This window comes from Eptesicus fuscus, chromosome 19, assembly GCF_027574615.1.
Source record: "Eptesicus fuscus isolate TK198812 chromosome 19, DD_ASM_mEF_20220401, whole genome shotgun sequence".
In the NCBI taxonomy this organism is placed as follows: domain Eukaryota; kingdom Metazoa; phylum Chordata; class Mammalia; order Chiroptera; family Vespertilionidae; genus Eptesicus; species Eptesicus fuscus.
Genome location: NC_072491.1, coordinates 12532739 through 12550171, shown reverse-complemented (window position 1 = coordinate 12550171; position 17433 = coordinate 12532739). Strand labels below are relative to the sequence as shown.

At 40.8% G+C, this 17433-nt stretch overlaps 1 protein-coding gene across 2 annotated transcripts in view; it reads left to right on the top strand.

The window, feature by feature from the left end:
• The window catches only part of RGS22 (regulator of G protein signaling 22), a 101223-nt gene that overhangs the window by 32574 nt on the left and 51216 nt on the right, over nt 1-17433 (top strand). For both annotated transcript variants that reach the window (XM_054708618.1, XM_054708616.1), the window contains 7 exons: nt 730-1342; nt 3320-3481; nt 5293-5467; nt 7757-7881; nt 11331-11445; nt 13106-13228; nt 13718-13819. In XM_054708618.1, coding sequence (XP_054564593.1) covers nt 730-1342; nt 3320-3481; nt 5293-5467; nt 7757-7881; nt 11331-11445; nt 13106-13228; nt 13718-13819 — 1415 coding nt within the window. The remainder of the gene's footprint in view (nt 1-729; nt 1343-3319; nt 3482-5292; nt 5468-7756; nt 7882-11330; nt 11446-13105; nt 13229-13717; nt 13820-17433) is intronic.

Here is a 17433-nt window from a genome sequence, read left to right as displayed (position 1 = left end):
ATTGTAGTCTATTAAGTGTGCAATAAAATTATGTTAAAATGTTTATACTGTACCTTAATTTAAAAATGCTTTATTGCTACAAAATGCTACCATCATCAGAGCCTTCAGTGAGTCATAATCTTTGTTGGTGGATGATTTTGCCCTGGTAACAGCAAAGATCACTGATTACGGGTCACCATAAGTACAATAATAATGAAAACGTTTGAGATATTGCAAGAATTCCACAATGTGACACAGAGACACGAAGCGGGCAAATGCTGTTGGGAAAATGGTGCCAATAAACTTGCTTCGCTTCGAGCTGCCACAACCCTTCAGTTTGTAAAAGACACAATATCTGTGCAGTGCAATAAGACAAAGCACAGCAAAACACGGTATGCTTCTACCATTGTGTAATGTACATATTCAGATGCTTTCATAGAGTTGGCCTTTATGGATTGACACCCTATATCAGCATAAAATATTACATATTCTGTATAGGGCTGTCAGATATTTAGTTCATCTGCCCCGATTCCCTTCCCCATCCAGGGAAGACATGGCTAACCCCTGTTGGCAGCTTTTTCTCCACCGGTCCCAAGTGTGACTTTAGACTCCCCCTGAAGGCCCTGGTCCATGCAGTCACTACCTGTAATGATAAATTCATTTGCCATCCTGGCTCTGTAACATCTAGTTAGTGTAAAAATGTCATCTGTATCCATATGTGACCTAATAGCCTTTTATTATTTAATACAGAGAGTGTTATCTTTGATGATGGAGTTCACCCCAGGATGCACAAGGACCCATCTAAAGCCATTAGACCCATTTCTGAATTGGAAGAAGAGGAGGAGGAAGGGTCTATAGCTCTACCAGATACTCCTTCTCATGCTCTTCTGAGAATATACCTTGAAAAGCAACCGGATGCTGAAAGCCGGGCATTCCATTTCTCCACTTATGAAGAATTTTTAATATCCTATATAAACTTTGTTTTGGCAGTAGTAATTAATCAAATTCTTGATGAGCCATTTCAAGAAGGTCCAGGTTACATAAATTTCAACAATATAACAGAAGTGATAGTTGATGAGTTTGAGCCTACTCCTGACAAGAAGGATGTGTTAGGTGAAACGACTCAACCCACGAAGGAAAAGGTAGAAGAGAGATTAGAAGAAACAGATTCAAAGCGAGAGAGAATTGGCTCAGAAATCAGGGCTGATTGGTGCCTTTCTCACAAAACATATGACATTGGCAATAGGAACGAGTTCGAAAGATTTAAGACATTTATGAAAGGTACATTAGGGGAGAGATATTGGTGGCTATGGATGGATATCGAGAGGTTAAAAGTTCTTAAGGATGCTGGAAGACATCAAAGGTATTGCTATTTTTAATTTTTCAGTAGTTTTAAAAACAAATTGTGGAATATTAATTTGGGTAGCATTCTTTCTCAAGCAGAAAACCTGAAATAAATATAAAAATGTATACTTTTAGAGGGATGAGTAATAAAATTTATATATATATATATATATATATATATATATATATATATATATATATAAAAGCCAAGCAACCGGAACGCCAGAATGACAGGAACGACTGGTGCTTTGACGCGCACTGCGGCCCCGATCGCCCCCTCCCCCCCATCTCAATCAGGACCCTCCCAACCCGATCAGGGGCAGGGACGGCTGGCCAACCTCTCACGTCCCCTCCCCCCAGCCAGCCAGATCCCACCCATGCACAAATTCATGCACCGGGCCTCTAGTTTTATTATAGTAATATTGATTCCACTGGTTCTTCGATCTCAAAGCTTTTACTTAGTAGATACTAACAGCAGCAATTATTTGGGTTTGCATAATTTTTTTCCCCCAGAGATTTTAAACCTGCTTTCAAATTTATCATTCTGTTTTATTTTTATAACATTTCAGTGATACATTTTTATGGAAAAAATTATGTTATATATCACACTGGCATAATATACGTTATATAAAAGATACCTTATAACAATGTAAGCACCTGCTGTTTCTAGCCTCTGCTTGGTTAACAAATTTCATGATCTTTAATTGGATGCCACTGAGAATTGTATATCTGAATGAGATATCTGCCAGATACCATGCTGGATAGCCTCTAGAGAGCCCCCTGGAGGCCAGCTGGGGTGCAGGTCTTTGTGTGGCTGCTGCGTATGTTTTAGATCACATTGAGTCTTTTTTTTAAAAAAAATAGATTTTTATTAATTTCAGAGAGGAAGGGAGAGGGAGAGAGAGATAGAAACATCAATAATGAGATGAGAATCATCAATTGGCTGCCTCCTGCATGCCTCCCACTGGGGATCAAGCCTGCAACCCAGGCATATGCCCTTGACCAGAATCGAACCCGGGATCCTTCAGTCCACAGGCGTTGACGCTCTATCCACTGAGCCAACCCAGCTAGGGCCACAGTGAGTCTTAAGAACCCCGAGAGGACCCTGCTTTAGGAGAGTCCTTACTTTGTGTTTTTCCTGATCTGCTCTGAAGCAGATCAACCATAGCACATCGCCATTCTCACTAAGGATTTGACTGAGTACGTACTCGTGACTGGTCCATTCCAGTCATTCCAGTGGCGTTGAGATGATAGAGCTCATGGTTACACTAGTTATAGGAGCAGGGGTCACCAAGTGGTTGGATGTGAAACATGACCCGATTGATGCTGAGGTGGAAGGAAGGCCACGGCCACTTCTCAAGACACAGTAGGGAAGTTAGATGCAAACAACCTACCGAGGTTCTCCAGGATCAGGATTGTATTAGTTCCTGTGGTTCATGTAACAAATTACCACACGTGTATTGACGTGAAGCAACACGAATGTATTTTCTTACAGTTAGGAGGTTAGAGGTCTGAGATGGATATGCAGGGCCTTCCGAAGGCCCAGGGGAGCATTCATTTCCTGGCCTTTTCCCCGGATCCTGGCCCCTCCCTCCATCTTCAAAGCCAACAGCATACGGTCTTTTCTTTTCTCTGACCTCTGCTTCCTTCCTCACTTTTTCCTCTGGCTCTGACCCTCCTGCCTCCCTCTTAGACCTTTCGAGTACATAGGGCTACCTAGCTCCTACAGGAGAATTTCCTCAACATCCTAGTCAGTCCTTCAGAATCTCTTCTAAGGCACATAACGTCCGTAGGTCCTGGGGATTAGAACATGGGCATCTTTGCAAGGCCAGTGGCTCAGCCTCTCAAAGTTGTCCAGCCACTCCCACGTTGGCACACCTGAAACTTAGCGTTGGTTTTGAGCTAGCTCATGACTTTGCTCAAACATTTTGAAGTGGAAATACTTGGCTCGTTGAATGTTGAACATTGCATCAATGTGTTATGTGTTTTATTGCAGACATCTTGAAAAGATGAAAAAAAACTACCTAGTGAGCAGTGGAGATTGCTACCTTTCTACAGAAATCTTAACAAAACTTAAGTTGCTAGATGGCTCTCAGTGGAATAAAGCACACTTAATAAATATTCAGACTGACGTTGTGAAACCCATACTTCTGTATTGGTAAGAAAAATTATGTGACTCAAAGATACCTGCTTTCACTTTCTTAGGCTAGTTACAAGTTATATGTGTAAAAATGTGCAATTTGCCCTAACCGGTTTGGCTCAGTGGATAGAGCATCGGCCTGCGGACTGAAGGGTCCCAGGTTCGATTCCGGTCAAGGGCATGTACCTTGGTTGCGGGCACATCCCCAGTAGGGGGTGTGCAGGAGGCAGCTGATTGATGTTTCTCTCTCATCAATGTTTCTAACTCTTCCTCTCCCTTCCTGTCTGTAAAAAAAATCAATAAAATATATATGGAAATTTAGAGTGACAATAATAAGGCTGACAGTACTTAAGTGCCATTTTAACTTTGTCAGCACATCTCTCCACACCTGACCTTTTTATGGTTGGTATGTCATCAAATTGGTGTGTGTGTGTGTGTGTGTGTGTGTGTACATGTGTACATGTAGCTAGAGTTACAGTTTTATCATTTCAGTAAACATTTTTTAAACACTATAAGCCAAATGTTGTGCTAAGGATACAAGACTAAAACATAGTCAAGTCCAGTGGTTACAGTCTAGTTGGGAGGAACGTCTATATGAAATAAGTATAATAAAAAGAGAGTGGTGAACACACAAGATACCGAGAAGAGGCAGTATTTCAACAGGGCCTCAACGGACTCTAAACAGAAGAGAATGGAAACAGAAAAGGTGTGCCACTGGCAGACCAGTGAGCTGTCCATTGTGGCTGTGGTGGATCCGATTATGCCACTTAGTTTAAATGTTCCCGTGGTAACCCCAAAGCTTTCTGGGTAAAGTTCAGATTCCTAAAGTTAGCAAGTAAGGTCATAATGATTTGTCCTTACCCACTTCTCTGTCATCATCTCCCATCTAGGTATTCCATATTACTTATATGCTTTGTATTATTCCATTTCTCTTTATTTCTTTAAAAAACATATTTAAGATACAGAAAGGTATAAATAAACCAATAGTGGGCATCTGTGTACACACCCCCCAACTTAATAAAACATTTACTAATACAATAAGAAACTTTCCTTTTTTAAAATATGTTTTTATTGACTTCAGAGAGGGAGAGAGAGGGAGAGAGATAGAAACATCAGTGATGAGAGAGAATCATTGATGGGCTGCCTCCTGCACGCCTCACCCTGGGGATCGAGCCTACAACCCAAGCATGTGCCCTGACTGGGAATTGAACCATGAACTTGTTGTTCATAGATCGATGCTAAACCACTGAGCCATGCAGGTCAGGCCATAGTACACTTTAGCAGTGTACTTAACATTATAAAATGTTGAAATATTTTAAAGTGTTACTTTCATCCACCAGTTTTATTTGCTACTATAAGTAAATACTAAACTGTGTTAAAATGATCACAGGTGCATTTTACGTTCATTTTATTAGAAACTGTAAGGCCCTGGCTGATTTGGCTCAGTGGGTGAAGCATTGGCCTGTGGATGGAAGGGTCCCGGGTTCGATTCCGGTCAAGGGCACATGAAATTTTCTTAATCAAATAGGTATATAGATTCTCTTTCTTATCATGTAGATGATAATTTGAATGCAACTTTGAAGTTATTTTTCTTCTTTATATGAGTGTACATTGCCTCTTTATATGAATGAATGTTATTTCAGGCAGTTGATGTATCATGGAAAAAATGTGCTTTTTAAAGCTAGGCAGCAGAAAAAGAAGTAGAAATTATTAGAAAAGGCCATGGCAAGACTGATAATTGTGAGCCTAAGTATTATACACTTTGTGAGCTCTTGATTTTTGAGGCTTATTGTGTAGTTTAATCTTAAATTTATTTTCCTCTCAACCAGGGCACCACGATTCTGTGTTACACATTCATGCGCAATAAAGCAAGCCAGTGCCGAACTGAAATTGTGGCACCGCCGTCAAGAGAAACCAAGGAAGGATATTGACCCCTTTCCACAAATAGCAACCCTTTTGCCATTAAGACCTAAATCTTGCATTCCACAGATATCTGATACGGAGGTAGGGTGTACATGGATATTTTGATTTCTTTATTAAGTTTATAGGAAAATGTCCATGCTTGGGTTTTGTACACTAAATCTTAAGTTTCATCATAGGCTTCTCTCTCTCTCTCTCTTCTCTCTCTCTTTCTCTCTCTCTCTCATTGTTAGTATACATGCTGCAACAATCCTATATAATAAAAGCCTAATATGCTAAGTGTCTAGTCGTCTGGTCGGCCATTCAACCAATCAAAGCATAAAATGCTAATAATATGCTAAGGCTGCTCAACTGCTCGCTATGACGTGCACTGACCACTAGGGGGCAGACAGTCATCTGGTTGACCAGTCGCTATGACGTGCACTGACCACCAGTAGGTTAGCTTGCTGCTGGGGTCTGGCAGACCGGGATTGAGTGAGACGGGCCAGACATGCCCTGGAGTCCTCCCGCAGTCCTTCCCCTGCTGGCCAACCGCCTGTGTCCCTTCCCGGCCCCAATCCTGCACTGGTCGGTTCCCTCAGCCTGGCCTGCACCCTCTCGCAATCTGGGCTGAGGGACGCCCCCGCCCCGAGTGCACTATATAATAAAAGGCTAATATGCAAATCGACCCAACAGTAGAATGACTGGTCGCTATGGTGCACACTGACCACCAGGGGGCAGGCGCTCAATGCTGCCCCCTGGTGGTCAGTGCACTCCCACAGGGGGAGCGCCGCTCAGCCAGAAGCCAGGCTCATGGCTGGCGAATGCAGAGGTGGTGGCGGGTGCCTCTCCCACCTCTGCAGCAGTGCTAGGTATTCCCACTGACTGCTTAGGCCCACTCCCCATGGAGGGCCTAAGCCATCCGTCGGACATCCCCTAAGGGCTCCTGGACTGAGAGAGGGCAAAGGCCAGGCTGAGGGGCCTGCCCCGAGTCACAAATTTTGTGCACCCGGCCTCTAGTTAGGGAATAAGAAAACCTATAATCTGTTCACCAGGCAGCCAAAGTGATCCTTTAAAATTACAGGATCATGTCACTTACCTGCTCAAAATTCTCTGGTGGCCTCCTCCCTCCCTCAGAATAAACATTCAAAGTGTTTACACAGCTGTGCCTGCCTCTGCTAACCTGCTGACCTAATTTCCTACCGCACTTCTCTAACTTAACCCCACTCCAACCGCGACGGCCTCTGCTTTTCTCTGAACACACCAAGCAGAACCCAGGAGCACTGCACTTGCTGTTCCCTTCATGTGGAGCGCCCTTCCCCCAGGTGCCCACGTGGCTTGCCTCCTCTCTCACTCTAGGTGTCTGCTCAGTTGTCACCTGTTCAGAGAGGCCATCCCCGACTCTTCTAAAGAAGCACACCTGTGTAGGACAGCACAGTACCCTCCATCACCACATCCTCTGTTCTGCTTTATTTTGCTTTACTGTACTTATGACCACATAATTTGTTTATTGTCTTTCACCTCCTCCTAGAATATAAGGGATTTTTCTCTGTTAACTACTCATCCCCAGTGCCTAGAATAGCGCCTGACACATAATAGTTGCTTAATACATATAAATCGAGTAAATGAATAAGAAGTAACAACAGCAGAATTAGAAGTTGTGAGCATTCTTTCACACTAGAGAAGATTAAAGTAGTACAAAAAGAGGATTACCAAAAAAAGGGAAGGAAACCGTTCTCTTAAGATACAGGTCTTTATTATGGACCAGTGTTATTCTTGTGTCCTTTTCCCACCTTGCCACCCCTATTTTCCACCCTGCCACATACCTACATGCATGCACGCTTTGCACGCACACACACAAGCACTAAAACCTATTCAGTTATAGAATAAAAAATGTTTTCTCAAAGTTCTTCCTCTAGGAAACAGACCTTTTTTCACAACGATGTAAGGCAACACAAGCCTTTGGCTTTCCTTTCTCAGAGTCTAAATAGCTATAGGGTGGTGGTGGTGGTGGTGGTGGTGGTGCAGGGATTGAGCAAAACAGAGAAAGAACTCAATAACATGAACAATAATGTGGTGATTGCAGGGTGGGGGGGCGCGGTAGAGGTGAAAGAGGATTTGGAGGGGATAAATAAATGGTGATGGGAAAAATAAAATAAAATAAACTTTGCAAAAAGAATATCTATAGAGGTTTCAGCCTCCTGGTTTCGTAAAAGTGGGAGTTTGAAAGAACATTTTTATTAGAGTGGGAAGCATAGTTGGTGATAGAGTAAGGGAAGAAATCCTCTAGTGATCAAAACAAATTCTAGGTATATGTGCAGAGCTGTGCTTTATTCTTTCCGTTTTGAAAACTTGCTCATCTTTCACTTTGTTCATTATTTTACCACTTTTTAGAAAGAAGAATCCAGTTTAGTACAACTTCCTAAATCTCTTAAGAAACCATCTACAGCAACCCAAAACGCTTGGAAAGACGAGACTTGGCATTCAGTTTCTCCTAAGGACAGCGTGACTGAGAAAGGGTAGGTGCAGCGTCCGTCCTCCCTCCCTCTCCTTCCATCCTTCCTTCCTTCCTTCCTTCCTTCCTTCCTTCCTTCCTTCCTTCCTTCCTTCCTTCCTTCCGTGCAGCTTTCTATACACCTATTGCTTTTCTCAATGGTAAGATTTTTTAGGAATTGAAAAATTAAATAGAAATTGCAAACCAATACTTTCATTTCTTTACAAATTTTCTTCCATTTCAACGATAAGTACCAGAGGGCTACTGCTTCCCATGCTTACTCTCAGTTGGGGGCAGGACTCCGAGGCCAGTCATTTTAAAGAGGTGCCCTCTGTTCCCAGCTTCCCTGAGCCATACACCAGATTTCTCTGAGGAGATTGCCCCCCAAATTCTTACTTAGCCCTGTTTAGTACTTCAGTATTTCTCAAACTTGAAAACTCATAAGACTCTAAAGAATATTGTCATTATTTTACACAGTAGATTATAGAACTCACTTAAATTGGCCCACATATTTATCCTGCTGGTTAGTAATTCTGTGTTTAATAATAACAATCTGCTGCGTTTAATAATAGTAGTCTACTGGTAAGTAATTCTGTGCTTAATAATTTATCACTTCACTTTCTTTTTTTAAAATTCTTTATTATTGAAAGTATTGCATATGTCCCCTTTCCCCCCCATTGTCGTCTCCCAGCCTGCCCCTGCCCCCCAGTCCCGTACCCATTGGTTATGCTTATATGCATACAAGCTCTTTGGTTGATCTCTTCCCTCCCCTCCACCCACCCTCCCTGCCTTCCCTCTGAGGTTTGACAGTCTGTTTGATGATTCTACGTCTCTGGATCTATTTTTGTTCATCAGTTTATGTTGTTCATTGTATTCCACAAATGAGTGAGATCATGTGATATGTATCTTTCTCTGACTGGCTTATCTCGCTTAGCATAATGCTCTCCAGTACCATCCATGCTGTTGCAAATGGTAAAAATTCCTTTTTAATAGCAGCGTAGTATTCCATTGTGTAGATGTACCATAGTTTTCTAATCCACTCATCTGCTGATGGGCACTTAGGCTGTTTCCAAATCTTAGCTATGGAATTGTGCCGCTATGACTATAGGGGTGCATATATCCTTTCTGACTGGTGTTTCTGATTTCTTAGGATATATTCCTGGAAGTGTGATTACTAGGTCAAATGGGAGTTCCAGTTTTAGCTTTTTGAGGAAACTCCATACTGTTTTCCACAGTGGCTGCACCTGTCTGCATTCCCACCAGCATTGTTTTCATAATTTCCCTTTTTGATAGTTCATTATTAGTGTATAGAAATACTACATAGCCCTAGCTGGTTTGGCTTAGTGGATAGAGCGTTGACCTGTGGACTGAAGGGTCCCAGGTTCAATTCCAATCAAGGGCACATGCCCGGTTTCCAGGCTAGATCCCCAGTAGGCGGTGGGGAGGGGGGCGTGCAGGAGGCAGCCAATCAATGATTCTCTCTCATCATTGATGTTTTTCTCTCTCCCTCTCCCTTCCTCTCTGAAATCAATAAAAATATATTTATAAAAAATACAACATAGTTTTGTATATTGACTTGGTATCCTGCAACTATGCTGAATTCAATTATTAGTTCTAAAAGATTTTTGGCAGAATCTCTAGAGTTTTCTATATATAACATTATGTCATCTGCCAATAGTGACAGTTTTGCCTCTTTTTTATTTGGATACCTTTCATCTGGATACACCAAGGTTGTGAGTTCAGTCCCTGGTCAGGGCACATGCAAGAATCAACCACTGAATGCATAGATTAAACTGAACAACAAACTGATCTCTCTCTCCCTTCTCTCTTTCTCTCAAATTAAAGAAGAAAGATATCTGTTATGTGGGTGAATAAGAGCAAACACTGGGGCATGCTGTACTGTATTTTGTCTGAGAAACGGAAACACGCTGTACCTACATTTTATCTGAGAAGAGCCTGTGACGTAGTCTGCTGGTTGAACGGAGTGGGATTAGACTTGTAAGGTGGAGCAAACATGTCTTATGGATCTGGAAAGTAAGGTTTAGAATAATTGCAGTGGGAAGTGGGAAAGGGAGCAGGATAAGAAAAAATATTTAAAAAATGTCCTGCCCTGGCCAGTGTTGTTAAGTGGTTAGAGCATCGGCCTACACACCCAAGGGTTTCGGGTTTGATTTCCAGTTAAGGACATGCACCTGGGTTGCAGTTTGCTTCCTGCCCCTGCTCGGGGTGCATTTGGGGAGCAGCCAATAGATGTGCCTCTCACACATCAACATTTCTCTCTCTCTCCCCCCTCCTTTCTCCCTCCTCTTCTTTCTCTGAAAAGCAATGGGGAAAAAATGTCCTTGGGTGAGGATTAACAAAAAATAAAAAAATAGTAGTAATGTCCTAAATCATCAATCTAACTTCAAAGTCTTCCTTTATCTTATCTCAAACTACCATATAGAAATCCTTATTGTGAGAATTAAATATGATAATGTGAGTTATATTATAGCATATACTAGTAGTGTTCACTCAACTGTTAGTGTTCTCTTGCTCTAAGCAAATTAGTTAACTTGTTGCCTTTTAAACAGGCTTTTCCTGCCTACCTTTATAGTATATTGTTCATTATTCTCTCCATCTAAAAAGAACCCCTGTAAACACACACACACACACACACACACACACACACACACACACACACACACACACACCCCACACCCCACAATGTATCTCCTATCCATTTTTCAGGAAAAGTCTCATTTCTTTATTTACTAATACTAGTGGCCCAATGCACGAAATTCGTGCATGGGGGGGTGGTCCCTCAGCCTGGCTTGCACCCTCTCCAATCTGGGACCCTTTGGGGATGTCCAACTGCTGGTTTAGGCCAGGGATCGTGCCTAAACCAGCAGTCAGATATCCCTCTCACAATCCGGGACCGCTGGCTTCTAACCACTCACCTGCCTGCCTGCCTGATCGCTCCTAACCACTCTGCCTGACAGCCTGCTCACCTCCAGCTGCCCCCCGCCCGCTGACCTGATCACCCCCAACTGTCCCCCCCTGCCAGGCTGATCGCCCCCAACTGTCCCCCACTGCTGGCCTGCTGGCCCCCAACTGCCCTCCCTTCCTGGCCTGATTGCCCCTAGACATCTGGAAGGTCTCCCAGTCTAATTAGCATATTACCCTTTTATTAGTATAGATACCTCAAAGGGACTTCTCATTCTTATACTCCTGTAGTACTTATTATCCATCCCAGTCATTTGGCAACTATAATATGTTCTTGAATTCATTCAAACAATAGTTATTGTGTTGACAGTTTTCTTTTTGCATACTGCATTCTCTCAACTAATTCCTCAGGACTGGACCTGATGCTTACACTTGTTTTTGTTTTTGTCTAATTCTCTTACAATGCTAGGAAGCCCTTCTGAGATTTGGTGCCATGTATACCAAAGGTGCTCAAAATATGCATGTTGATCAATTAGTTCTTGTCTAATTTAGGTCAAGGCAGATGTCAGAGAGAAGCCAAGTTATTCATCTAACATCTTATACCGACATTTCGGAATGTCTGAAGCCCGAGCTGAATAGAAGATTTACTTACTCAGAAGAACCTTTGGTAAGTATTTTGAGGACTGAATAATCTGATTCCTCATTTAACTGATGAATGACCCTTGATTCTAGAGAATTTCTATTGATTTTCCATAACATTTTTTCTTTACTAAACAACACATTTTATTTTTTCCTTGCGAAAAGATGTTTTACACAAAAATTTCTTCTGTGTTTCCTTTTGTAGTGCCATGTTGCTATATATTCCACTAGAGGCCCGATGCACGAAATTTGTGCAAGAGTAGGCCTTCCTTCCCTCGGCTGCCATCATGGGCTTCCCTCTGGTACCAGGGACCTGGGCTTCCCGCCAGCCCCTGGCAAGCACCTGGGACCCAGGCTTCCCTCACAGCCCCGGCTTCATCCGGAAGGTCATCTAGAAGGACGTCCGGAAGGATGTCCAGTCTAATTAGCATATTATGCTTTTATTATTATAGATTGATTGCTGTTTTCAAAAACAGCTGAGATCTGGTTTTGACGACACTTCAAACACAAAATAAGACCCTCTAGGATTTTTGTTAAGTTTTTAACACTTGGTAAAAAATAATATTTGGTGTTATGTTTTGGAAGCTTAGAGTTTTTTGTGAAGCACTTTATGAAGTATTTTTGTAGTGTGGCTACCTTGAAAGTATGGACTTAGCACACCAATTCTAAATGACAATTTCACATTCCCTAAGGATTATACTTTAGCTTGGTAGTCCTGATAGAGTTTCAGCCCTTAGATATGATATTATATAACTATTTTATTCTAAGCAAACAGTTCTCCTTTTCTTCTAATTAGGGTATTTTTCCTACCAACATGATGATATTTTCATTTTGGAATACCAATGGTTAGACATCATGAAACATTAAATTCTCACCTCAGAATTTGTTTAGTAGGACAACACAGAGAGAGGCAGAGAGACACTATAACAAAGAGAGAGCAAGAACCGCACTTAAACCCTAAATCGTTTATGCCACAGCTGTTTTAAGATTAGAAAGAAGTCCAAGTTCCATACAACAAATAGCAAAGGGTTGATATGAACGTGATGCCCTTTTGGACTCCAGAGTCACTCCCGTGCGTGAAGAAATGGCCAGCTGTCTGTGTTCCTAGGATGGTGTTAGGGTTGCCAACATTATTGGCAGGGAAGCCCGTAAACAGCAGTTTTATGAGAACTTCGACTGTCATTTGCGCGCTGACGGCCGTGACCTGTATGGGGTGAGACTATCCAGAGAGGGACCCCCTCCCCCTGAAGACTATTAATGAGCAGCCGTGAGAGGCCTTGAAGATCGTTCTTTTTATAACTTTCTTGTAGCGATTATAGCATCACCTCAAGGCCACACTAACAGTAAACATGTAGGAGAGAGGCCACCAACAGTGGTTGGGAAACCTCCCAAAACGGCATCCCTGTGCCTGCAGCAAGAAAATAGTCGAGATTGCGAAGTCGTTCTAACGTTAAGCTTGAGACCCGGTTGGTTTAGGAGAGAAGGAACTCGGCTGCTAACTTGGCTCCAGAAATGAACCTTATATGACAGTCAGATGCAAACATACTGCATTGATTACATACATGGGACAAAAATAAAATAGTCCTCTGGGGAAATGACAGCCTCACAGAGTTTATGAGACCGGTTGTACAATGCCATAAAAACGACAATGTTTCGGGTGGATAATGGCCTTCTGTCTTGTCATCTAGGTTAAAACCACGGCAGATGGTGCCTTGGGAGGATCTGACATGGAGAATTTGTTGCAGTCGTTGTATGTCGAGAACAGAGCTGGATTCTTCTTTACTAAATTCTGTGAGCATTCGGGGAACGAGGTAGAAAATTATTATTTTAAACATAATTTTATACCTTTACTTCATTTTAAAATAAAGAAGGTTGAAATAATTCAATACTCAAATAATGATATTTGATGTTAACATTCCATCTCTGGTAAGAAATTTCATACTAAATATGTAGGTTCCTATCCTCCTTAAATATTAAATAAGTAAAATACAGATAGACAAGAATTGACTTGCACTGTTAACAGTTTATTTTCCTATAACTTTGTTTCAATGTAATACATTCTATTCAGAGTTGATTTCTATCAATCCTATAATTTTATTTTTGATAACTGTAATGTTCTAGTGAATACCAGTAAATGTTTTGTATGTCGCCAATTGGTGATAAAATAGAAAACTATCTTAAATTGCACATGATTTATGGTAACAGCAAGAAGCAAAAGCAATTATTTACATTTGAAGTCAGAGCTTTGCAGAGCTTTAATAATTGGGTGGTAATAATCTCTGTGCTTTTTCCATCTGCAGCTGTGGAAGAACAGTGTGTACTTCTGGTTTGACCTACAGGCTTATCATCAGCTTTTCTACCAAGAAACACTTCACCCTTTTAAAGTATGCAAGCAAGCCCAAGTAAGTAGTAAATAACGCTGGCTCCCCGTGAGGCTCTGAGTACACAGAGGAATGAAAAGTTGAGTCCAGCCGCAAACAAGAGAAATCTGGGAATGCAGGCAAAAAAGCAACAATTAAGTTTTTGCCATGGGGATCACTTTATTTAAATGTCAGCAGAATATTGTTTTTATCATCTGGTCTGTTGGTTCTCAGTTTTATCTTTTTTATTTGGTTTCCTTTATTTTCTCTTTGCTGCCAGTATTTGTTCCAATAAGGAGCATCCTTTCTTTCTTTCTTTTTTTTAATTTTAATTTATGCCTTTTGGTTTGGTCTTAAGTGATTTAAAAGAGAACTCTGAGAGAGGATATGCAATGAATCATGGAAGTGATTGGGAGCAGAGGCATTGACAAAGCCGTTCTCTGAGCTTCCTGCAGAAATTGACTGTTGGATACCCCTAAGCCGCTGACCTGTCTAAAGGGCGGGAAAGGATGTTGACTGTGGTGTAGACCATGTGTCGCCTGGGCTTCTGTGCTACACACGATGTAAGACAGATAGAGACTCAGAGCTGGAGAAAAGACTATCTCAAGACCTCCCTGAAGCAAGATAGAAGAGGAGGGGAAAAATGGAGGCTGAACAGAGGATTCTCTGTGAAGGGAGACAAAGAGAGTGCCAGTGGCCAGTTGTTTTGTGTGTGTGTGTGTGTGTGTGTGTGTGTGTGTGTGTGTGTGTGTGTGTGTGTGTTGTGGAAGAAGGAGAGGGAATAGAATTATGAAACTGACTTTTCAGTTTTTTATTCCTAAGCTCTTCTGATCTTTTATAGAGAGAGGTCGTCAAGCGTAGAAAACTGCTAATCGCTTTGGGATCTGTTAAACATTTAAGCGGTCCTTAAAATCTGAATTAACCCCATTCCAGAGGACTCTCCCTGAACAATGCTGAGATGAGCCCTGTCCTGTTATTTATTACCCCGCCATCGTCTTATTTAGGACATCCAAGAACACTGCTGGATGCTTGCTGCTCCTTCCACCACCCTGACTCTGGCGTTAATGACTGTGCTTTGCAAGTCAGCAGACAGAACTTTGTACTTTTCACCGTGAGAATAAGGGCTTCAGTTTTACACAGCCCAGCTCTGTCTTCATGAAATCATGAATTTTATCTCTAATTTGCCAGTACTATTTTCTGAGACCACACAGTTAGCTCTTTTGCTTGTTAATCCTCTACCTGTAATCCTCTATTTATCATTCTCCCCCTAACCTATTGGCCCTGTCTGCTAAAGTACCATCCGTTATTTTTATTATGTTTTCACTACTACAAAGCATACTCCAAAAATCTTCAGTGGCTCAATTAAGTGGGATCTTTGTTGTTGTAATCACCATATTTCCATGCATTCGTAAAAGAGGAAATTGTAGTTGAGCTCAGTAGACTTACTAATTCTTAGCAATGATATTATTCAACCAGCTATGAATAATTGTGAAACAGGATACAGTCAAGTTTTAGTCATTCTGAGATGGGTGATTCTGTTTGGGGATTGTCAAGGTCCATAAACTTTTTCTTCTTTTATAGGTTATCTTTTGGGGACTCAAAGTGGGGTGGGTGGAAGGGAACAATGGAGAAACTGGCTTTTAGTGAATAGGGAGAAATAAAAGGAGAAAGTCGTGTTATTTTCTTATTTGTTTGTTTTCTTACTTGGTTGCTTTATTTAATTTTTGGTTAGTGGGACAATTATCTAAATTTGTTTAGGTTTTAATCATTTTAGATTTTTGTGCCTCCAGATAAAAGAATTGTCTAATACCATAGTTCTATAGATTTATTTCACAGTATAAAATACCATTTATGTCTTTATAATAGAAATGTGTGGCTTTCTTTAATGGCACATTTAGCTATAGATCTTTGGATTGATAATGTCGATGGCAAGATATTACCAGCTGGCGCTGTGTTAAAGTGACTATGAACTTGATTTTATATTGTTGTTATGCATCTGGCAGGTTGTATGGTAAGAGACCCAGAATTGATTCCAAGGGCTTACATGCTTTTATGTATGCTAGTAGGCAGATTATATCCCTTGAAGTTTATTACCTCAAGAAGTATTGCAGACATATCTGTAGGCAAACTAGTTGGGGTGTGTGTGTGTGTGTGGAGGGGGGGTCAGTGACAATGATTTAACATGACTAACTGTGGTTAGGAGTTTGAACTACAGTCTTGGGCACACCCTGAAGACTTTCCTGCATGGCTTCAACAGAATAGTGTGGTGAGAAACCAATTGAAATGGTTTTGGCAAGGAGTAAGGGGATCTATAATACAGGGCTACAGGCTGACTCTAGTCACTGTTTACCAGGGGACCATCTATGACTGCCAAGATTTGGGGCCTAGATTGTGTCCCAGAGAGCCCTACTGCTTTTTGACATGACATACTTGCTTCAGTGATAGAGGAACCACAATAGAATGAAGCAGATCTGGGCACCACTGTATTTTGTAACCTCTATCTTTGTAGAAATCTTTCAAACACACTGTATCCCCATAAAAACGATGCATTTAGAATTTACCACTCTGGACAACATATACATTGGGACTTAAAAAAAATAGTAAGCATGTATAATTCATAAATGTACATGTTTACACACATATATATACATATACAAACATGTACAAAATTAAAAGTATTTTTAATGGCAGGGAGGAAGAGAGAAAAAAACAGTAAAAATCAGAGCCTAGGAGAAAAATAATGTGGAGAATGTAGGAATTAGTGGGTTAGAGGGTAGGTAAGGATGAAATGGAAATGAGAAATAAGAGGATTGCTAGGTAAATTCACAGCTCTTCTACCACAAAGTCCTGTTAATATAAATATATTCTTGCATCAATGTGAGGTTTTTGCCTTATTGATTTGAACATTAGAGTAATATATTGTTATATTCATGTGTCACCTAAATCAGAGTCTGTATGACATAGAAGGGAAAAAAAATCACAGAAGTTGCAATGGAAACACATGAATTTAAGTCACATTATGGTAGTTATTGGCTGGGTAAGTCAGTCACTTTAATAAGCCTCAGTTTCATGTTTTGTAAAGTGTAGGTAGTAATAATGTTTTACATTTTATTTCCTTCTATTTCTGTTTTCACCCTTCCAATTTTAACATGTATAGTGAAATTAACAAAGTATACAATTAATCATTATATTTATCGTCCTCTCAAACAAGTGAAGGATCTTAGAACACAAATTCTGCCACACCTCACACTTTATATATTCTTTTTATAGCATTTAAAATTTTCTTTTACACCCATCATGTAGTCATCATTATATTTTTAAATAATGTGTAGACTTAGTCATACACAAATTTCATGCTTACCATTGCTTTTTTGCATCACATTCCTTTTTGGGGGGGGTTTAATTTATGAAGAACATATTATAATGGTTGTTGTTTTTTTTAAATTAGGATTTACTAGTGGTGAAAATCTCTCAGATTTTGTTTGTCTGAAAATATCTATTTTATGCTCTCTTTGATCATTTAAGTAGCTGAATAGAGAACTCTAGGTCGACGATTTCTCTTAGAACTCTGGAAATATTATTCTGCTGGTCTGTGTTGCTACTATTGTTCCTTGAGGCTGGATACTTTTTCTCATTGTTTGCTTTTGTAATCTTCT